Genomic DNA, 23,796 nt, shown 5'->3' on the forward strand with positions numbered 1-23,796 from the left:
GCACGGGCCAACGTTTTGAAGGCGTATGGATTGAACCCAGGGAGCAACACCATCAAGTGGCTGAGGGAAGCTGACCATAAGCGCATGTACTTTGCGGACCGAGCAACACGACAGCTTACAAAAGAGGCCCGACAGTCAAAACGACAAGCCGAAAAGCAAAAAATGACGGCGACAGTGACTACGAAGCAGGGGGCTATTAAACCAATTACTATGGAGGCGTTTCTGCGAATAAAAAATGGTTTTTCACATCTTTTTTCTCTTTACGCTCTATTATCTCAAAACAGTATTTGTTTCTTACAAAGGTACCATTATTTCCAATGCCTTTCAAGACAGACGGCTGATTTTTTTTTGAAATCATCTACATAAGTGTTGCCAACTACTGAACTAGAATTAAGCAATTTCACTGAGCAGTTATTCTGTTATGAATTTTGAAATGCGCAAAGAAAGGCCAGATTTGTGTACTACCGGAAAAAATTTTAATAAAAATCGAATTTTCAACACATTTCAAATATTCTAGTTCAGTAAAAAGAGCACAAAATTTGGCAAACAATGATATATGTATTATTAGGCTACTGTTAGTAGTTAGTGAGAAACATGTACCTCAACATGGCCTAAAATGCATGGGAAGTATAGGGCTTACCCTGTGCCCTGGTTAACACTGAAAAAAGTTTCGTCCCGAACTACAAATAAAAAGAATCCACTAAACCACATGTATCACTCTTCGATCGCCACTAAAGCAGGTTACCGCTAAAAATAAGTAGGTGTAACAAAAACAATCTTTCCTCGAATTCGCACATAAAGCACTTATGTTGTTCCGCGTTTACAAATCTATGTTTCCTGAGGTATAAACGTAGAAATTCTCTTCCTAACGTAAAACTATTGACATATAACGCATACATCAGGCCAAAGCTCGAATATGCTTCAATTGTATGGGGTGCAATTTCTAAACTTAACATGAACAAAATAGAGAGCCTTTAGAGAAAAGCTGTTCAGTTTATTTATTCGAAGTTTAAAATCACCAACTCCCCCACGCAATTAATAGCGGCTACTATTAGCGAATCAGTTGAAACGCGAAGAAACCGCGACTTGACTTCTTTATTCTTTGCTTAACCAGAAGTCAGCTTTGAACTCTGCTCAGTACTTATCCTCGTTATCATACGAACATACTCGGCATCCTCACAATCACTAGCACCGTATTTTGCGATAACTGACTCTTTTATTTATTGTTTTTTTTTTCGTGGACAACATCCGATTGCGATCATGTTATGGCGTTGTTTTAGTTTGGTAATACTCGTTACTTTTTCCTTATGCATATTTCTCTTGATTTTGTTACCTACGGGGCAGAAACGTGGAGGCTAACGAAAAGAGTTCAGCTTAAGTTAAGGACAACGCAGCGAGCCATGGAAAGAAAAATGATAGGTGTAACGTTAAGAGATCGGAAGCGGGCAGAGTGGGTGAGGGAACAAACACGGGTTAATGACATCCTAGTCGAAATCAAGAGAAAGAAATGGGCTTGGGCAGGGCATATGTAATGCGAAGGCAAGATAACCGCTGGTCTTTAAGGGTAACGGAGTGGGTTCCAAGAGAAAGTAAGCGTAGCAGGGGGCGGCAGAAGGTTAGATGGGCGGATGAGATTAAGAAGTTTGCAGGCAAAGGGTGGATGCAGCTGGCACAGGATAGGGTTAATTGGAGAGACATGGGAGAGGCCTTTGCCCTGCAGTGGGTGTAGTAGGGCTGATGATGATGATGATGATGATGATGATCCTGCTTGAACCCTGACAAGGGTCTAAAGTATGTAATAAACAAATAAAATTTCAAAATCATATATGCAGAAGAAAGCTATCCACTTCATCGAAAACCTATCAGTTCATGAACATACCCAAGGGCTTTTCTATCAAAAAAAGTGATGACATTTGTAACATATTTCGCCAACACTTAGCATTGCGAATATTTCGAGAAATCAAATGTGATGAGCTGGCTTTCTCGCTACATTTGAGCGTCCTCATTGCGGCTACAATCTGAGAACAGTACCATTTGCTACATAAGCGGTTAGAACGGCTTATGGGACGCAGTCAGTTAACTATAAAATTCCAACATTATTAAACCCATTTCTGGAGTTAATTGAAATTCCTTGTAACGCGAACTCTAAAGGTACCTATAAATGGCAAGTTAAACAATTCTTGTTGAAGGAAACATATCTACCTCACTCAGATGCATGCTGCGTTACCCTGTATGCGGTCTCTTTTTGTATTTTAAAGAAACAACATTCTAAAGAACAGAGAATAATTGCGCTAGCGCAAGCGGCTACTTAACTCGTACTGTGACCTCTGTTGTCTATTTTTGTTGTGGTATATATGATCTGTCTGTATTTCTGTTGCTGTATATATGTTGTACAACGCAGGTATCGATGTAAACTGCTGATGCTGTTTGTGTGTATAGAGGAAATTATTACTTTTATGGCATTTCTTTTCTTAACCACGCGGTCGGTAGATTGCGTAACTAGTAGTGCAGTGCATTCGGAGACGAGGCCTCGTCAGGCGTTCTCTGAACGCCTCTTGCCTCGTCAGCCATGGCAGTACTTTGTAAATTATTTTGTGGCCCGTTTTTGCTTTGTGCAATATTCTGTCAAAAAATAAGAGTGGGCAAATCATCTGCGCCGGATGGGCTTAATGCTGAGCTTTATAAAGCTTTTAAAGGTGACGTAACAACCCTTCTGTATAGTTTACTCGCCGGATCTTTCTTGGTTGGTTCTCTGCCTTTTTTCTTTTGGCAGGGCGGACACAGTGATCATGCCGAGGAATGTCAGCCCCGCGAATCTTAAAACCTCATCCGGCCATAGGTCGATTACACTTACAAGCATAGTCACGATGAGCTCTGTGTTGCTTCCCAAGCAAGGCCAATTGGGCTGTGGAGTGCGGAGCCCGACTCGGCCCATGTGGGAATGTGGGGAACATTCGGGCTCATCAATTGCTACCCAGATGGGCTCCTTGTGGGCTGCTCAAACATGACATAGATCAGGCCCATTTCGGACCCATATAGACGGCAGCATTTAGGTTGCTCACATTCAACCCGGACTGCCGAGAGCCCCTCAAATACTGATAGGGGACCGATGCCGGTTCTGCAGGGCCAAGCACCGCTATGCCTTGCGCAAATATTCTACAGGGTGGCCGAGGTCGGTATTTTTGGGGCTAGTCGCATTGCCTAATCAGGCCAGTGCGGGTTCCGCAGAGACAAGCCCAATCTTGGCTTGCTCACATGTTCCCTACTGGGGGACGATGTGCGTATTTTTGAGGCTCGTGCACAAATTATTCGCACGACACTCCAGCCAAAGCACTTCGCTAAAACCTTTTATTGCGAATTGCGAAAGCATTACACCACGGGTTCAATGCGAGCATATAACCTTGTAGCGTCCCTGACCGTGAGGGTGCAGAAACAAAATAAATATTGTCCCTACTGGATTTCGAATCCGCGGCGGTGCGAACAGACAATCTTCGCCAGTCACTGCCCGTGAACACTATGCTATCGCTGCAGCCGACCACGCCTCGTGTTAAGCTGCAACGCATACTCGTGCTGTGCGTTGCAAATAGTCTTCTTCATCTCAACTTTCATCTTCTGCGGGAATGGATCTGATCAGCTTAAACTCTATCAGAGCTTAACCTTAGTGTATTATCGTCGTCAGACGCGCGGACGACTCATAATGCAAAACTATGAGCCAAAAAGGTGAAAGCGTGCTTTAGCGCGTCTACTAGGTTTAACTACATTACAACCCTACCACTTTTTGTACCGCTTGACGCATATGGGCTGCTCACGACCAGTGTGTATTACGCTTACAAATATTTCCCCCGCAATTGTGCATGGAGTACGTTTATTGCCACAATACTATACAGAGTGGCAGGTAGTAAAGGATATTTCCGATAAGGTGGCACAGTTATTCGCGCGTATTGTCCCGTCATTTGAACCGTTCTTAGCGCGTTGGAGAGTAATAAGCATGTAACCTTTATTAATTGCATAAAGGTTCTTAAAATCTTGAAAATATTTGGCAAAAACTTATGGGCATATATTTAATCATTTGATAAAAGTACTGCGTGAATGCAATAGGAAAGACAAGCCGGTGTGCTCGGCCCCGCTACGGCCTATTCTGGACCCACGGTGGCATTGCATCGGCAGCACCATTCGGACTGTCCGCGCTTATTTCTCATAGAGCATGGATTTATTCCCCTCAAGTAGCCAAAAGGGGTAGATGTGGGCAGCATGCGGGAAAGTCCGTTTTCCAGCTCCGCCGCAGCCGATGTAGAACTACAGTAATTTTCTCCTGGGAGACCCACAAGGGCCAGCCGCCAATTTTCTGCATGAGGTCAGACTTGTGTTAGAACTTCCCTGACGTGTCCCAGGAAAGACCAATGAGGGCATAAACCGGGCACGCCCGTTTTCTAGCTCACCATGGCCGCTTTTGGGACTTAATGGAGTTTTGTGCACAAAGCCCCGACTAAAGTTTTTCCTGCCTGAAGCTCAGCAGTTGCGTGGCGTCTTGCCTCAAGGATCCCAAATGTGAACCCTGTGGGCACGACCGCTCTTCAGCCTCACCGCTGCTTATGAGGGACCTACGGCTGTCTATTTCAGGCAGCCTCATTTGGACTACCGCACGTACTCGCTGCATAAAGCCCACAATTTTGTTGCATCTGCCTTTAAATATCCCACAACGGACATATGTGGGCATCATGCGGACACGCCCGCTTTCTAGACCCACCACGGCCCATCCGAGTCCTTTAGCACTTTTTAACGGGGAGCCCTGTTTCGGCTAGACCAGATGTTCCTGAATGAAGCCCACATTTGAGTTCCCTCGGCCCTTCAGTGCCCCACATGTGATCCATGTTTGCTGGATATGAGAGTTATGGCTTAGTTATCTCTTGCAAATACGATATAATACCTATGTGGAATCAACATGGGCAAGCCACTGTAACACCTTCGTCAGCCTCCTGTGGGAATTAGGCAGGTAAAATAAATTTGGGTTTGCCTGTTGATTCATCGGTCCCGCTGGGGCCGACAAAGAGATTAGAGGGGTTGCCCTAGCATAAAATGACCACATGGGACCCGCATGATGGGACTCACATCGTGGACTACAAGGGTTTTGGATACAGGTGAATGTAGTCTGTGCGGAAATACATCTGCAGCGAAAAAGGTGAAAAGTATATAAAAGCAACAAAACAATAAGAATGACGTGGTGTGGACAAAACGGTGGTTGGAGTGGCTCAGCAGTAGTTTAGAGTCAAGAAGTAGTTAGTGTGGTCAGCTGCTTGGTAGCGTGTTCATACCTCTTGCGCAGCGTGACCTGTCATTTTTTATTTATTGGTTGCTTTGTTTTCTATCAGAGTATAATTAGTTATATATGTTAATACTTACACTGTATTCTCTACCTTCCGTATGTAATGCCTCGCTTCCCACCCCCTCTTCCTTGTGAGGGCCTTTAGGCGAAACCTGAAGGAAGAAAAATCCCGCAATTGCTGAGCGGCGGTCATCTGATGATAAGTGTAAAGCGATGTGGGTAGAAAACAGGCTTGATATATTTGCGCTCGTTCATCCAAGATCTTCGAAGACCAGCTACCCCAACAGCAAGTGTTACTCAATTTTTATGTTTTAACTCCACGCCCAAGACGCGTGATCTAATCCCGGAAGAGGTGGCCTAAGTGCGATCGAGCTAAAATGAAAAACGCTCGTGTTATCTGCGGTGCTCATGCACTTTAAATAACTTAAAATGGTGAAACCTTATCATGAGCCATTCATGGCAGCGTCTCTCGTGGCTCACTGGCCGTTTAAAAGGTTCAACTCTGTCTACCACATAAACCTTCGGTTCCTACGCGTTTCTATCATAAATAAAAAATTGCGCAAGCCACACGAACAGCTACGCAATACCAATGCGTTGGGTGCCACTTGCAGGTAGAGGACCGAAACAACTCAGTGTTCACCGCCTTCCTCCAGGAACTCGGACTCCCGTGGCCAAGCAAGTCTCCCGCAAATCGATATCAGCTTCTCAACACCCTGGTTCGGTCTTCATTGCAGTATGGCATGCCAATGTTCTGGGGCTTCTACGTGGGTAGACACCCATTCCTGCCCGCTGAGAACACCATATACATGACGCTAGACCCCCGCTGCATACAGTGGATCCGCGACATCGAGGCATTGTCTGTGAGGGGCAACGCAGACGACTACCTTAGGCGATCTGCCGAGATTGTCGGTGGTACAGGTCAGTCCTACTCGACAATGATCCGACATGTGCTGAACACTCACAATGAAGTGGTCGAGATTGTGCGCCGTTTTTGGGGAGAAGACACTGTACCACAGCTTCACAATCTGAGCGAACCAGAACTCCGACGAGCTGTCAATGGCCATCTGCCAGACGACTCACAATTATGGCCCGTGGATGAAATGGTGAACCTCCACCCTGAACTGTACGCTCAGGTTGATTCGGAGCTGTTGAACCGAAGCAGCGAGTCTCAGGAGCGTTTCAAATTGTTTTTGGGTGCGTACGTGGTATGGGCGCTGACGCCAATGGTCTCTAGCTATCTGACGAACAGCATGCTTGTGGATATGGGCCGTGAACGGAGCCTGCACGACTACAATTTCTTCAAGTGTATGGAGGCTTTGGAAATGTTGATGCCAATGGTGAAGTGGCAGATGCACAGGGATCTTCAAAAGAACCTGGAGCCCACGTGGAATATCGTGCACTTGTCCAAGCTGTCCATTGAGGCCTTCGCGCGCTCTTACAGTGAGTCCTTGGCGCAGCAAGTAAGGTCAATTTTAGGGCTCGTAGGAGTCAATGCCTTCAATATGACGAGCTCGTGGAATATGCTGGACGACGCCTTCGCATACCTTCCCAACGACACAGCGGCGCCCTTCTTTAAGTTGTATCGAAGAGCTGCGCAGGCTACTGTAACCTTCTTCAAGCAGTCGATCCATCGGCCGGGACACAGCATCTACCACGTGCCTGGCATCGCCTCAGTCCGCACGTATCGGCTGGTGATTGCGCGGGAAGTGTCTCTCTACCACTTCCTGACCTCAGCGCCACTGTACGAGCCTTGGCATCCATTGGCCGTAATTTCAGCTCTTGCTGGGACTTCTGCGGTCGCCCAAATCAACGTATTGCTCCGGCTAACACTCTTCTACGACTACCAGTTCAAGGTATGTGGTCCGATACTTAATGAAAATATATTATAATTACTTGCAGCGAAGTGACAGAGGTTTTGATAATGACCTTTGAAACAGAGTCTTTTGTGTGTATATGCCTGAAAAGTTATTCCGCTGCCAAAAATTGAAATACCCATGTGTTACATGCCACATGCCTTACGACAACTATATCAATAAAAGAACAGACAGAGGGTAGATTTCATGTAATGTCGGGGCGGTAGCGAAGAAGAGTGTCCATTGTGCAGGAGGGCTCGAGGCCGTATCGCAGAAAAAAGCGAAAGAATCCAGGGGTGGTTTGCGTTGCAGTGTTACACGCGTGGGTGACAAAGAGAAGAACCTGATCCCAGTTGGAGTGGCCGGCGTTGACGTGCATGTCCAGCATTCACTGAGGGTTCGGTTGAAACGCTCTCTCAAGCCGATGGTCTAGGTAAGACGAAGTGGTTCGGTGGATAATGCGGCATTCTTTGAAGAGGGCCTCTAGCGTGTCAGACAGGAATACGTGTCCACGTCGCTGAGCAGTTCTTGAGGAGCACAATGACGAAGAATCAGATCTTGAGAAGAAAAGAAGCGACGTAACGGACAGACGCAGACGGCAATGGTGACGTTTCAGTATCATGAAAGAGATGATAGACGGTCACGACAATCCAACAGTGACTAACGGGAGTGGGAGGATGGGTGCCGTAGAGGTCTATGCCAACGTGATCAAACGAGCTGCCAGGACATGTAACGGGTGCAATGAAGCAAGCGGGTTGTGGGCAGGGGTTTTACGCCGTTGACAGGACGGACAAGACCGCACAAAGTGGTGAACAAAGCGGTACATACAAGATCAGTAGAACCGAAGACAGGGACGTGTGTAGGTTTTCATAACGCCGCCGTGTGCACAGTGAGGTCCGCACGGAAAGCAGCGCAAATCTCTGCGCGCGGATGGCGGGGAACGACTAGGAGCCATTTGCGTCCGTCGGACTGGTAATTGCGATGATATAGCATGCCGTCCCTTATAGAAAAGTGACGTTCTTAACAGAAAATTGGATCATCATCATCATCATCAGCCTTACTACACCCACTGCAGGGCAAAGGCCTCTCCCAAGTCTCTCCAATTAACCCTATCCGTTGCCAGCTGCATCCACCCTTTGGCTGCAAACTTCTTAATCTCATCCGCCCACCTAACCTTCTGCCGCCCCCTGCTACGCTTATTTTCTCTTGGAATCCACTCCGTTACCCTTAAGGACCAGCGGTTGTCTTGCCTTCGCATTACATGCCCTGCCAAAGCCCATTTCTTTCTCTTGATTTCGACTAGGATGTCATTATCCCGTGTTTGTTCCCTCACCCACTCTGCCCGCTTTCGATCTCTTAACGCTACACCTATCATTTTTCTTTCCATGGCTCGCTGCGTTGTCCTTAACTTAAGCTGAACTCTTTTCGTTAGCCTCCACGTTTCTGCCCCGTAGGTGAGTACCGGTAAGATTATGCTGTTGTACACTTTCCTCTTGAGGGAAATTGGTAAACTGCCACTCATGATCTGCGAGAATTTGCCATATGCACTCCACGCCATTCTTATCCTTCTAGTTATCTCCCTCTCATGATCCGGATCAGCTGTCACTACCTGCCCTAAGTAGACGTATTCCGTCACCGCTTCTAGGCTCTCGCTGCCAATTGTGAAATGTTGTTTCCTTGCTAGGCTGTTGAACATTACCTTGGTTTTCTGCATGTTAATTTTTAGACCCATCGATCTGCTCTGTCTGTCTAACTCATTGATCATGATTTGCAGTTCACAACCTGAGTGACTCAGCAAGGCAATGTCGTCAGCAAATCGCAGATTATTTAGGTATTCTCCATTTATTCTTATTTCCAACTGTTCCCAATTCAGGCCTGGAAATACCTCCTGTAAACATGCGGTGAACAGCATTGGCGAGATCGTGTCTCCTTCCCTGACGCCCTTCCATATTGGAATTTTATTGCTGACTTTATGGAGGACTATAGTAGCTGTGCTGTTGCTATATATATCTTCCAGTATTTTGACATAAGGCTCTTCTACCCCCTGATTACGCAATGCCTGTATGACTGGTGAGGTTTCCACTGAGTCGAATGCTTTCTCGTAATCAATGAAAGCTATATATAGAGGTTGGTTATATTCTGCGCATTTTTCTATCACCTTATTGATAGTGTGATTATGATCGATTGTGGAATATCCTTTACGAAAGCCTGCCTGATCATTTGGTTGATTAAAGTCTAACGTTGTTCTGACTCTATTAGCGATGACCTTAGTAAATACTTTGTAGGCAACGGATAGTAAGCTGATCGGCCTGTAATTTTTTACGTCCTTGGCGTCTCCCCTCTTATGAATTAAGATAATGTTTGCATTCTTCCAAGCTTCTGGTACAGTCGAGGTCAAAAGGCATTGCGTATACAGGGTGGCTAGTTTTTCTAGCACGATGTCCCCTCCATCCTTCAACAGATCTGCTGTTACCTGATCCTCCCCAGCTGCTTTTCCCCTTTTCATTGCTTCTAAGGCTTTCTTTACTTCATCTTTCGCTCCTGGCGGGATGACGCATTGCTGTACACTGCTGTCTTTCTCATTAACGCTCTGATTACATTGGCTACTGTACAGGTCTGTGTAGAACTCTTCGGCTACGTTAACTATCTTATCCATATTGCTAATGACATTGCCCTGCTCTTCTCTTAATGCATACATTTGGTTTTTACCTATGCCTAGTTTCCTCTTCACTGTTTTTAGGCTACCTCCGTTCTTTATAGCATGCTCGATTCTCTCTATATTAAACTTCCTTATGTCGGCTACCTTGCGCGTATTTATTAACTTTGATAACTCCGTTAGTTCTATCGGTAGGGTTAGATGCCCTCATGTTTTGGCGCTTCTTAATCAGATCTTTCGTCACCTGAGATAGCTTCCCGGTATCTTTTCGAACTGTCCTACCGTCTACTTCTACTGCGCACTCCGTAATTATTGATGTCAGATTATCGTGCATTGAATGAACATCAAGATCATCTTCCTCAGTTAAAGCCGAATATCTGTTTTGCAGCGCTATCCTAAACTCCTGTGCTTTCCCTCTTACGGCTAACTCGTTAATGGTCTTCTTCTTCACTAGCTTCTTTCGTTCCCTCTTCAAGTCTAAGCTAATTCTAGACCTTACCATTCTGTGGTCGCTACAACGCACCCTTCCGAGGACGGCCACATCCTGAATGATGCCAGGTTTAGCGCATAGTAGGAAGTCTATTTCATTTTTAATCTCACCATTGGGGCTCCTCCAGGTCCACTTCCTGTTTTCTCATTTGCGGAAGAAGGTATTCATGATCCGTAAATTATTTCTATCCGCGAATTCGACTAATAACTCTCCCCTGCTATTTCTAGAGCCTATCCCATAGTCACCTACCGCGTGGTCGTCAGCCTGCTTCTTGCCCACCTTCGCATTGAAGTCGCCCATCAGTACAGTGTACTGCGATTTTACTCTATTCATTGCTGATTCTACGTCCTCATAGAAGCTTTCAACGGTCTGGTCATCATGGCTGGATGTGGGTGCGTAGGCCTGCACCACTTTCAGCTTGTACCTCCCATTCAGCCTAATTACTATAGCTGCTACCCTCTCGTTAATACTGTAGAGCTCCTCTACGTTGCCAGCTATATCCTTATTAATCAGGAATCCCACACCTAGTTCTCTTCTATCCTCAAACCCGCGATAGCACAGTATGTGTCCGTCCTTTAGTGCTGTATATGCCTCACCTGTCCTCCTAACTTCACTAAGCCCTATCACATCCCATTTAATTCCCGCTACTTCCTCAAACAGCACTGCTAGGCTAGCCTCACTAGCTAAAGTTCTAGCGTTGAACGTTGCCAGGTTCAGATTCTTAGCACCCTCCGCTGCTTCACAGGTCTGACCGCCGCCATGGTCAGTTGCTCTGCAGCCGCTGGGGACTGAGGGCCGAGGGTTAATTGGTTTGATCATAGAAGGTTGCGGCGAAGTACTACACCAGGGTGGCCAAATCCTGCTCTGGTGAGAGCGTGCGTTGTCGGTTCTGGTCACCGAGATCAGGCCGCACTCCAGGCCTGGTTATGCAATTCCATCGACACGCGGATTTTTTTTTTAAACCTGGTGGAGAATTGCGCGGCACCAGGATTTGAACCCCGGTCCTCTTGCACGCGACGCGGATGTTCTACCTCTACGCCATCGCTGCTTAACAGAAAATTGGATAGGTTGAATGATCTGTAGTGGGACTAGAAAGAACGTCTAGAAGAGCGGCAATCCAAGGGTCGTTTCGCTGCTCTGTGGACATGCCTGTCGAGGCAAGTGGCGACAAGTCCGATGCAGACACCGGTGAAGGTGATTATAAATTTTTATAGCTCAAGGGCATATATGTTAAAAGCGCGCCATGGCAAAAGGTATTTTTCTGTTACAAGATCCATTTCCCAAGCCTGTCACCCCTCATAAGCCAAGCACCAGGCCAGAGGAAAGCTTGTACACATTCTATCACCGGTAGGCAGACGCGGGGTCAGATGATATAGCACTAGGTAGCGGTGAGCGGGAGAGAGCGTCCGTGTCACTATGCTTGAGGCCAGAGCGTTAAATGACGTGAATGTCATACACCTGCAATCGAAGAGCCCAGCGAGCGAGGCAGCCTTACGGGTTTTTCAGAGAGCCCAGCCAACAGAGGGCATGGTGCTCGGTGACGATAGAGAACGAACGGCCGTAGGTGTAGGAACGAAATATGGCAATGGCCAAAATAATAGCCTAACATCCTATTTCTAAAAAAGAAAAGTTGGCCTCTGCTTTGCTCCAGGTCCGACTGGCATAGGCAAGTACCTAGTCATTGAAGCCAGGTTCGAAATGGGTCAGAATGGCGCCTACTTTATGTAGCTGGCGTCAATGTGAATTTCAGTTGGCGCAGTGGGGTCAACAGTGGCGCAGTATAGGAGGCGAAACCAATAGGCGGCGCCGAGTGTCGTAGGAATCATCGCAAGCAGGCGTCCAAGCGGAGAAGTTGGAGCTGCCGGTGAGGAGTTTGGTCAGAGGGACGATGATCGAGGATTAACTAAGGATGAAGTGGCTAAAGTACGAGCAGAGGCCAACGAAGCTACGGAGCTGCTTCAGTGAAGTTGGCTTCGAAAATTCGGCAACTGCACGAAGTTTCACGGGGTCCGGAAGAATACCGTCCATAGAAACGACGTGTCCTAAAATTGCGAGTTGTCGGGCAGCAACGCAGCACTTTTTCAAATTCAATGAAGCCCAGCGACAGTCAGACAATTGAGGACGCGCTTCACGTGGAAGGGATGAGAAGGAAAGTCCGCAGAAAAGAAGACGATGTCATCGGAAGAGCAAAGACAAGTCTCCCACTTGAGACCACTGAGGATAGTGTCATCAGGCGTTCTAAAGTTGCCAGGGCGTTGCAAAGGCTAAACGGCATGACATCGAACTCTTATAAGCCATCAGATGTTATGAAGGCAGTTTTTGAGCGATGAGCGTCAGCCATCGGCACCCGCCAGTAGCCAGAGCGCAAATCCAGCGAGGAGAAATACTCGGCTCCTTGCAAGCAATCCAGGGCGTTGTCAATGTATGGCAGAAGATACACGTACTTGCACGTGATGCTGTTGAGCCGGCGGTAATTTAGACAGAACCTGATGGACCCATCTTGATTTCTGACCAACACAACCGGAAATACCCAGGGACTATGGGTGGGCAGTATGACGCCCCGACGAAACATGTCGTCCACGTGACTAGAAATGACGACGCTCAGAGGCCGACACAAGACAGAGGCGCCGCCGCATGGAGGCGTGTGTACCGGTGTCGACGGTGCGAGCAAAGACAGATTTGCGTACCAAGGCAGTCTAAGAAAGACTGAAGGAAGAACTGAAGCTCTGTATGAGAGCGACGAGTTGATCACGTAGTATGGGCGGTAGGTCGGCCATAATGGCACGTTTGAAAACGTCGTGTGGTGGCGGATCGGTTACAACGTCATAAGAGGTGAGCTCGTCGACGCCAGAGGAAGCGGGGTATGAAGAATAGGGTAGGCAAGCAGGAATCAAGTTCTTCAATACGCGCCCGAGGCATCCACCTCGAAGCACGGCTAACGGGAACTAAGAAAGGTTCGATGCTTTAATTGCACTTTATCCGTTGTTGATCGTGAAAACAGCAAAGGGAAACAGGAGGCAGGGGTGGTGATAAGTGGCTGCGGTAGGCATGAAGAAACATTTGAATGAGCGAATCCCGCACAGAAGAGTGGTAAGAGTCCAGCGGAAAACGGAGGAATGTCGGTATCAGCGGCGACAAGATGTTTGGCAGACTGTGTAGGCACGTCGCACACGGGGGACTCGCACAGCGGCGAAAAGCCAACTTCCGTTCGGGCGCAGTCAATTATGGCACAATAAGTCGAAAGGAAGTCATCCCAGGATGATGTCGTGTGAGCAGTGTGACAGAACAATAAACTCAATGGTATGCAAAACATCTTGAATGAGGACACGGGCCCCACACGCGGCTGAGGGAGGAATGCGCTGTTAGGATGTGCTACGGAGCAAAAAGTCAAAGCGTGGCGGTAACTTTGCGGCGTCGACGGCAGAGAGCTTCACTGAAGACGGATACTGCAGCACCTGTGTCAGGGAGAACGAGAACTTCGGCGCCTTCCACGAACCCTGCGATTACTTTAGCGGGACGGCACGGAGGACTTCAGTTCGAAAGAAGCGCAGTTATTGCCTCCGAAGCTGCGACTGTTAGTTTCTGTCAAGGGCGGACTTAGAACGTCGCAGCATCGGAGAAGGGAACGGCGACGAGGGGAAGGCGATCGGCGAGTGGCGTAAATTTAGCGATCTGGGGACACAAAGGGATGCCCGGGTGGCCTTCAGTGCGAGGATTAATCGGCATCGTACGGGTAGGAGCGCAAGCCAGGTCGAGAGGGCGGAAGGCGCTGGCGGCAAAGCCGTGCGACACGACCGGCCAGACCACAGGTATAGCAGATCGGCCGTTTGTCTGCCATACGCCAAGCGTTCCTTGGTTGTGGGCGGGTTTTTGACAACGGAGCATGAGATGGGGACTCAGACGGCGGCGGAGGGCGGAAAGAAGGAACTGCCTGGTAGGAATCGGGTGGTGGCTGAAGTCGAGGCCTGGCCACCTCTTGGGCGTACGTCAGGGGTGCTGTCACAGGCGGGAGCACTGGGCTAGACGGCAGCACATCAGCGACTGGTCCTGCAGAAGCACGGCTTATGGTAGGAGCCAGAGACGTGGCGCAGTCAGGAACAAAGGCTAGGGTGGTCTTGAAAATGTGAAATGAGGGAAAGCTGGTCGGCGCCCTCTTCACGAACAAAGGCTTCGATTTGGTGGAGCAGATATGATTCCTCATGAGTAGAACCGCCCAAGGCCAGTGAAGAGAAGGCTTCGTGGCAGACTCTGGAGCGCTACGTAGCAGCGCGCTGCTTACGGAGCTTGTCGTAGCGCTGGAAAAGCTTAATGACTTCACCGACGGTGGTAGAATTCTTCGCGAGGAGCATCTGAAATGCGTCGTTAGCAACGCTTTTGAAGATAGGATGAATCTTGTCCGCTGCGGGCATGGCGGTGTTGACAAGTTTGCAGAGATTAAAAATGTATTCAATGTAACTAGTGAAAGTTTCTTAGGTGTGTTGAGCACGGTCACGTAAACATTGTTTGGCACAGAGCTTGAGCACTGCAGGGCGGCCGAGCACTTCCGCAAAGCTCTTCTTAAATACAAGATTAGTTGGTAAGTCCGCCTCATGGTTGCGAAAGCAGATGTTCGCGATGTCCGCCGGTAAAAGATTATGTTTTTCGGCTTGATGAAGTCATCCCACTTGCTGTAGCTTGTGGCTCGTTCGTACGAACACAGCCAGTCGTCAACATCATGGTCGGCTGTGCCACTGAAGAGCGAAGAGTCATCTGCCGGATGAGTCCAGAACAAAGACCGTGGTAGAAATGGCCGGCGGTGTTGAGGCGCTCTCGTCTGGCATGGTTGACGCAGGGGGCAGCGTACGGCTCCGGAGTTCCAGGTTGGTAGGGGATAAAGCTAGCACCTGCGCCAACTGTAGGGACACGTTTATTGTGTTCCCTCGGAGATGCTCTGTCGGATCTTGCAGCGTATTCAAGCGTAGTCAGCATCAGTAAAGCGGGGCAACTTCGTCTTCAGACGCAGCGTAGTGTCGGCGCGTGCCGGTAGCGACACCGGTGACAGTTGATGTATTACACATGTAAGGCCATCAGCTCATTTCATTCATAAATTACGGTTCACATTGTTGATGTATCTTTCGAGAAGCGCTTACTTCCTGCTAACAGTAGAGAATAGTGTGACATGGCTGAATCTCCTCCATTATTATTGTATCAGACATTTTGAAGGTATAAAATATATTTCTAGAAGAATTTTTATGAAAAAATTTCTCATCTTGTTATTTACTAGGCAAAAAAGGTAAGAACTTCACTTGAAAAATCTTTATTTGCCATCAAATACAGATGGGGGGATTGTAGAAAAAAGCTATCCTTGGACAACTTGACGGGTCCACAATCCCTTATTTTGGCAGAGTGGCGGCAACATGTAACATATTCTTGATATGCAAACATATTTTTTATTCAGATACCCTAAAGGCCCTTATGGGCATTACATAGGGGGGGGGGGGGGGGGGTTAACAACAGGATATTTCAAACACAATGAGGGGGGGGGGAAAGGCAATATAGAACATCGCGGTAAAGATCACCGAATACAACAAGAAAATATAAAAAGAAAAAAAGGAGAGAGAATTGCATACATGATGAAAAACATGGGGGGGGGGGAACAACAACAACACTCCGTACAAAGCATGTAGATACACTTACAATGCGTCAAAGGCATAAAATTCTGCTTTTACCCAACATGCGTAAAACTGCGTTTCAAATTACTTACAAATGAGTCATGATAACGTATAGAAGCAATTTCTTTTGGCAGCTTATTACAGTGATGAATAGCTAGAAAGAGCGGTGATTGTCGCAGGAGATTCGTACGCGCAAACATGGGACGCACTTTGAAGGGATGGTCGAGGCGGGGGAAAATTTTTTGTGGGGGTTTGATATGGGATGCTGTAAAGGATGACGGGGCATGATACAATCTGTGGAAGTGGGAAAGTAGTGCTAACAGTCGTCGTGTTTCTAGAGACGGTAATTGGAGGGACTTTTTGATAGCCGTGATGCTGGATGTTCTAGAGTATGTTTTAGTGATAAAGCGTGCTGCTTTATTTTGTAAAGATTCCAGCTTGTTTATTAGGTAAGTCTGATTTGGATTCCATATTATGGAAGCGTATTCAATCTTTGAGCGAACTAGAGCTGTGTATGCTAATAATTTAGTTGACTGATTTGGTAAATATAAATTTCGCCTAATGAAACCAAGTGTTTTATTTGCTTTCGAGATTATTTCATCAATGTGATCATTCCATGTAAGGTTAGAAGTTAAATGGACTCCCAAATATTTTAATGTATACACATTCTCTATGCATATGCTGTTCATAAAATATGAACTTAAGTGAACGTTACTGGCTCTGGTAAATGTCATAGTTTTTGTTTTAGAAACATTAATTTCCATTTGCCATTGCTCGCACCAAAGTGAAATTTTGTTTAGGTCGGCCTGTAAAATATTAGCGTCTTCAGAGGTGATAATTTGTCTGTAAAGCACGCAGTCATCTGCAAACAATCGCACTGTTGAGGTCAGGTTGTTACTGATGTCATTAATGTAAATTAAGAGTAAGATTGGGCCAAGTACGGATCCCTGGGGAACGCCAGATTTAACTTGTGCTAAAGCGGAAAAGTGATCATTTACGGAAAGAAATTGGTAGCGATCGGTTAAAAAACTTGAGATCCAAATAACAATTTTTTCATGTATGTTAAGCCGGCTAAGTTTCGTCATTAAGCGAGAATGGGGAACTTCATCGAATGCTTTCTTGAAGTCAATAAATATGGCATCGATTATTATGGAATCGTGAACAGCTTGATGAAGATCATACATACATATTTAACATGATACAGACTTAGTACTCGTAAACGAAAACAACAGAAAACAAAAGGAACAGAAAACAACAGCGGAACTCACTTCTTCAAATCCAGACGAAAGCAACAGCAAGGCTAGATAACATTACATAGAAACCAAATACATCTGCCGGAGGTCCTTGTAGGTTGCCGTGAAGAGGTCAAAACAGACAGATTTATAATATTTCAAAAGCGTTGGTATTGTGTACTTAAGGCACTGTTTCCCGTAACTTGAACGTAACATTGGTACTGACCAATCCTCGAAGTGTCTTGTAAGGTAACTTGGAGTTCTGTCTTTTAATTGGGATAGGTTACGTATATTGTTGATATTCCTGTGGATTTCTTGTTTATATACATGGCTTAAGCGATATCTACAGAGATTGTGAGCTGGAATTACACCAGAGTTGCTAAAAAAAGTTGAGGTGGAAGCAGTATAAGAAGCATTATATGTGTGTCGGAGATACTTTTTCTGTAACAGGTGGATGTGTTCTATATTAGTGGATGTTGTGTTTCCCCATACTAATTGACAATAGTTCAAGTGTGACTGAAAGAGTGAATGATAAAGCAAACGTTTGATGCGTGTGGAAAGGATATACCTTAAACGACCTATTACACCAGTTATTTGACTTATTTTGCTTAGAACATGCTTGACGTGATTATCCCAGGACATATTTGCGGAAAAGGTGACACCCGGACATTTGAAATTCTCGGCTAAGGCGATGCATCGTGAGTTTATTATAATATCTTGATGCTGAGGTATGTGCTTGTTTTTCGGCCTGAATATAATCGCTTTTGTTTTGCTTTCATTTACCTTCATTGCATTTACTCTCGACCATTCCTCTAAGGATTTCATTGCACTGTTACATTGTTCAACAAGAAGATTAATATCATTCCCAGCAAAAAAAAATACTAGTGTCATCTGCATTAATAATAAATTTTGCTTTAGGGTTAATAGTGACGATATCATTCAGATAAAGATTAAAAAGTAAAGGTCCTAAAATACTTCCCTGCGGCACTCCACAACTAACAGCTTTAGCTTTCGATGTAAAGGCACCTATTTTCACAACTTGAGTTCTATTGGATAGGTAGGATTTCTTAAGAGCTAGTGCCTGTCCTCGTATTCCATACTTACTTAATTTTTCCAGCAAAATGTTATGGTTAACTAAATCGAAGGCTTTAGAAAAGTGCACAAAAATGCCAACAACTATTGCTTTGTTTTCAAACGCCGTTAATATATATTCTTTCTGCTCTAGCAACGCTAATTCAACTGATTTGTTTTTACGAACTGGTGTGGTGTTAAAAGATTATGTTTTTCAATGAAATTTTCCATCCTCGAATACAAGACTTTTTCAAACAGCTTTGAAAAGATCGGTAAAATAGATACCGGCCTGTAATTTCCCAGCTCATTACAATCTCCTTTTTTGTACAGAACAGTAACTTTTGCGCACTGCATTCTCGCTGGGAACGTTGCTGATTTTAAACACATATTAAAAATGTGGGTGAGGATGGGAGCAATAATATCAATTACATGTTTGATTGGGCGTACTTGAAGACCATCGATGTCACAACTGCTAGAGTTCTTTAAGGCTTGTATAACGGACATGATTTCATCCACTGTTACGGGTTGAAGGTACACTGTGTTGTTAATATAAGTGGAAGCGTATTTGCTAGCATGAGAGGATATAGAGGGAGCAGAAGCGATACTAGAGAAAAAATTGTTAAAAGCATCAGCTAGTTCTGCACCGGATAATTCTTTTCCGGCAACTTGTAATTTCAATGAAGGCTTATGCGAGTGACCACGATTAAGGATGGTGTTCAACCTCGACCATAACATACTGTTTTGACGGCACTCAATATCCAACAAAGATGAATAATATGCTGATCGTGCATTTCGCAACTTCTTTGTTAGCTTATTACGATGCTTTTTAAATTGGACAAGATCATCTGCTGATCGCGTATGAAGGAAATGTTGATATAGCTTGTCCCTCGTTTTCATTTCACTCCGTAATTCAGGTGTAAGCCATGGTTTGCGTGTTCTTTTACTTTTTTTGCGTGTTCTTGACGGGAACCTCTTGTGGTATAGTTGGGTCAGTATATCCATAAACTTATCGTACGCTTCACTGGCATTTGTGAGATGACCGATCGTGTCCCGTTCCACTGACATCAGGGCGTCACGAAAGGAATTCAGTGTTGTGTCTGTTATTAGTTGGTACATTATTGGTGGGGATTTTTTTCTTATTGACCTGCTTGATTCTACACACAAGAATACTGGCAAATGATCGCTGATAGAACATGACAAAACTCCAGATTTAACATTCGGCCCCGAGGAATTGGTAATAAATAAATCCAGAGTGGACTGGCCTTCAGGTGTAAACCTGGTTGGTGTGTCAATTAAGTTAGCAAAACCATTCGATACGACCCTCTAATTTCAATAATGCTTTCCGCGAAGAGCAACTGGTTGCAGTCCTCTAATACTAACGTTTCATACTCTTCATTGTCAGTGTTTTTTATCGGGCTGGTTAAACATTTATCTGTTCATCTATCCAAAAGTCGAGCTGTGACAATCTGGTTTACATTATCTTCCATTTTTCAGTACGCCTTTTCTTATCTGGCTTCTTTAAATTCAAACGTAATTATCTTAAAGACTGCTGCACTCTCTAAAGTTGCTACAAAACATTGTAAGTTTTCCGAAGGAAAACAAAGCACCTTCACGGACCGAGGCAAAATGGGGCGTAATTGCACGTTCATTGCTGGTCGGTTTTCTTCAGTTTTAGTATTGGGACAGAGCCACGATGTAATACAACAAAAAATTCTATGCTCCGAGAAATAAATACAGAACTTAAGCGTGGAGGCTAAGGGAAAGCATTCAGCTTAAGTTACCGACAACAAAGCGAGCAATGGAAAGAAAAATAATAGATGTAACGTTAAGAGACCGGAAGCGGGCAGAGCGGGTGAGGGAGAAAACGCTGGTTAATGACATTCTATTCGAAATCATAATGAAGAAATAGGCTTGGGCAGGGCATGCATTGCGAAGGCAAAATAACCGCTGGTCACTAAGGCTAACGGAGCGAATTCCAAGAGAAGGCAAGCGTAACAGGGGGCGGCAAAAGATTAGGTGGGCGAATGAGATTAAGAAGTTTGCACGCATAGGCTGGGTGCAGCTGGCAAAGGACAGGGTTCAATGGAAAGACATGGGAGAGGCCTTTACCTTGAAGTGGCTGTCGGCGTAAGAAAGTGACCGATGAGGACGGAAAACCAGGATGGAGATACAGCCTGGGCTATTAGGACACATAATGCAAGGAGGCAGGTCAGCACAAATTGGGTGGCACTGCACGCCACGGCACTGCAAAAGGCAACGTGGTGACGAGGAGCCGCTGCATAAGCGGCAGCACGATTATATATCTGGACAAAGTGGTAGCAGCAGTAGTGTACTGCACCCGAGGTGTCATGTCCGGTAGACACGTCTGCTCACACTGCCACCTGCCCGCACAAGCCGCGGTCTGTTCCCACCACTGCACCAACCACCTTATGTGGTGACCACCGCCTTCTTTGGTTCTGAAGCGATTCGTAAGGTGGTGTCCATGAGATCGAGATTAATGCTTTTTCATTTTTCCTGCAGTTACCTTGGAGGGGGGGGGGGGTGATGAACCGCGAAAGTAATGTTTAGCTCGATTGACCGCATATTGATTTTGTTAGTTCCCAGCTTCAAATGTTTCACCTACATGTAAAGGAAGCACTGAGTTCAATTCGATATCTTTGTTCTCAAAACATCATTCTAATATATTTATACGTAATGATATGAAGTATTACTGTGCAATGGTTGATTATAAGCATTACTCAATATTGTGTTTTGTTCGAATTACCATAAATGAATTTGCAGGAACACTTAACCTCCTCCTTTAGGATACGACGCTATGGCCTTATTTGGTCCCTAGAGCGTCCTAGGGTCCTCTGGGCGTATGACATCGCAGACATGGCCACTATTCTTCCTTTCACCACCACATTACTTTTAACCTACACTGAAGAGAATGCGATATTCTCAGAGATCCCTTCCGCGCAATTACTCCTCTGTCGCCTAGCTTTGCCTACAAGCCCGTATATGCGAAATAGGCCTTTCGTGCATGACAGGGAGCTTTTGGTGATAAGAAGCGAGCGCGAAGCCATTGTATCCGTGTGGATTGCAGGTTCGCCCAGTTGACAGTGTTTGTTTTGTGAGTGTTGGATAGTGCACTGCTTGAATTCAATATTCGCTTGGCGCGGATTTTTTGTTTTCTCACCGTCCCGGTGTTCGTTAGCCCATCTGCGATGCGGTTTCTCGTCGGCTGGAGCTTCTGCGTGGGTTACTAATTCTGCGCTTCCAGCGCACGAGCGCATAGCGTCTTGTTTGCAAAGGGGTTGTTTGTCTGGGAATAAACGACTCGTTTTCAATTCTACACTGCTGGTGATGCGCAGTGCTGGTGTTTGTCTAGACTCATGTTAGACTCCAATGAAGGCTCCCACCTTTGTTCGCTAGTCGAAGCTGTGACCCGCACGGCTGAGCCTTAGAGCAATAGCAGCCCCCAAACAAAAAGCGCTGAAACCCAAAGAGCACCCAAACAAAAAAATTCCAAACACTGCAGCTTGCAAACAGGGCGCCAAGCGACTGGTCGGGCTCTGGAAGCACGGCACAGGTACCCACGCAGAATGCCCAGCCGAGAAACTGCAGCGCAGACAGAAAAGCTAACGCCGGGACGCTGAGACAACACGAGATTCAGTGCGAAGAGAATAATGAAGTGGAGCAACGAATACCCAGGACTCATGAAACAAACGCTGTCAGTTAGGCGAACATCCTGTGGCTCCAGCTGCGCTAAAACGAAGATGAGCTCCCCTCACACTTCCAGCTCTTTTCCTACTACCAAGCCTTGTACCAGCCGCAACGAGCATCACTATCAAAATCTTGGTGTGGGCTAGTCGGTTGTTCATAAGAAAAAAGGCCGCCAGTTAAAGTAATGACGCTAGCTGATTAGATTACTAGAATGGAGATGAATAAGATTAAAGGGAACTTTCGGCCGCCCGGCGTTCTCGGATTGGGGCGGAGGGCGCAAATTTATTAGCCGCCTTCTTGGATTCCAGAAACCGAAACTATGCTGCCATTTCGTCCGCTGAAGTCATACTCACATAGTTGCACTCCTATCCACCATATTGGACCGTGACGTCATCACTGCCATGCCACAGGTGGTTGTTTCTACACTGCTATTGTAGATGGCGCTGCAAGTCTAAATGCGAGATGTGCTGTTCCCTGGTTTGCTGGGAATGATGGCGCTGTGATCTCATGGTGGTAGCAAACCCCACAAAATCTCGAAACGTGATGAGTAACAGCTAACGTCCTCAAAAAGTGAGCACTACCTGTGAACGCATTTTTCGCACAACTTCCTGCGACTGGCTTTCCTTCGTTTGCTGCATACAATGTTTTTTTTTCATAAATCAATTTCTTCCGTATCCGTGCGGGCAATATAACCGAGACCCTCCATGTTGCTAGGCGAGCACGCAAACCTTTGGGCGCAGGACAGCGTAATTTCTTCAGTTGTATAGGAGAACATAATGCAAGCATTTCCGAAAGATCCTATGCTATTATGCAAGTGTTTCCATACAAAGGAGGGAATTTTGAATGAACCTCCAAAAGCTCAATGATGGAGGCGTTCCAAGCGATATATTATTGATATTTAAATCTTAACAATGATATTAAAATTTGAGATTGATGTTTAAACCAAACAGTTTTTAAAAAATACTATGGTCACCTGATCATAAAGGTAATTACTATGCCTCCTTGTACATGCTTTGTTCATAGTATGCTTTTGCACTACTTTTCCGGCACATCACGAACCACGATAATGAAGACGCTACCTGATATCGTTTTCGCGCCTCTCAGCTCTCACAAAATGCCCTCAAAAACAAAGCCTCACTCTACTGTTGGAAGCGCATATGAGGCGAATGAATGAATGAATCCGCTCCCTTTGGGGCCAATGTGGCTAGCGTTGCCCGAAATATCTTTTCCGCTACGCGTGCAGGCATACCCGCCGCAAACCATCGACCCAGGAGTGATGCGTCTCTATGAGGACACACTGCGCTTAAACGCAGCGCTGAACGCCAGCGGCCTGTTGCCGGACGCCAGTCGCCAGGAGTCGCACGAGGTGTACCTGGCCAGCTACGCGGCGCTGAGCGCCAGCAACGTGCCTGACCTCCAGACAAACACCGCCGTTGGTGGCGACACTGGGCTGTCGAGGGAACGGCAGCAGTTGTTCTGGGGCTTCCCCCTCGAGCAGCTGTTCTTCTACCTGCAGTGCTTCTCTCACTGTGGAGCGGCAGGCCGCGAGCTTCAGAAAAAGGTTTGCACCCAGAACTTCACAGTGGTCGGCTGCACTAAGGGACCTTAGTGTTTTCTAAAACAATAGTTGTGCGTGTAAATCTGCATGGGATAAACATCACTAACACATATCATAGCTGCCTTGCCGTAGGCGTGCCGTCGATAAGTGTGATATTTTATCTGCAATTTTGATCTATGACCTTGACAATCCTTCACGCCGTGCAATTAAGTGGTGTCCCCTCTGTAAACTCTTCCAGTGCCTTAGTCTGCCTCGTA

At 46.1% G+C, this 23,796-nt stretch overlaps 1 protein-coding gene across 1 annotated transcript in view; it reads left to right on the plus strand.

The window, feature by feature from the left end:
* LOC144103391 (uncharacterized) overlaps positions 1-23,590 on the plus strand; it is a 35,783-nt gene extending 12,193 nt beyond the window's left edge. The window contains exons 3-4 of the mRNA XM_077636123.1: positions 5,935-7,176; positions 23,225-23,590. Of these exons, the coding sequence (XP_077492249.1) occupies positions 5,935-7,176; positions 23,225-23,590 (1,608 nt within the window). The remainder of the gene's footprint in view (positions 1-5,934; positions 7,177-23,224) is intronic.
* The last annotated feature ends 206 nt before the right edge of the window (positions 23,591-23,796 follow it).

The sequence above is a fragment of the Amblyomma americanum genome, chromosome 9, assembly GCF_052857255.1.
Source record: "Amblyomma americanum isolate KBUSLIRL-KWMA chromosome 9, ASM5285725v1, whole genome shotgun sequence".
Lineage (NCBI taxonomy): Eukaryota > Metazoa > Arthropoda > Arachnida > Ixodida > Ixodidae > Amblyomma > Amblyomma americanum.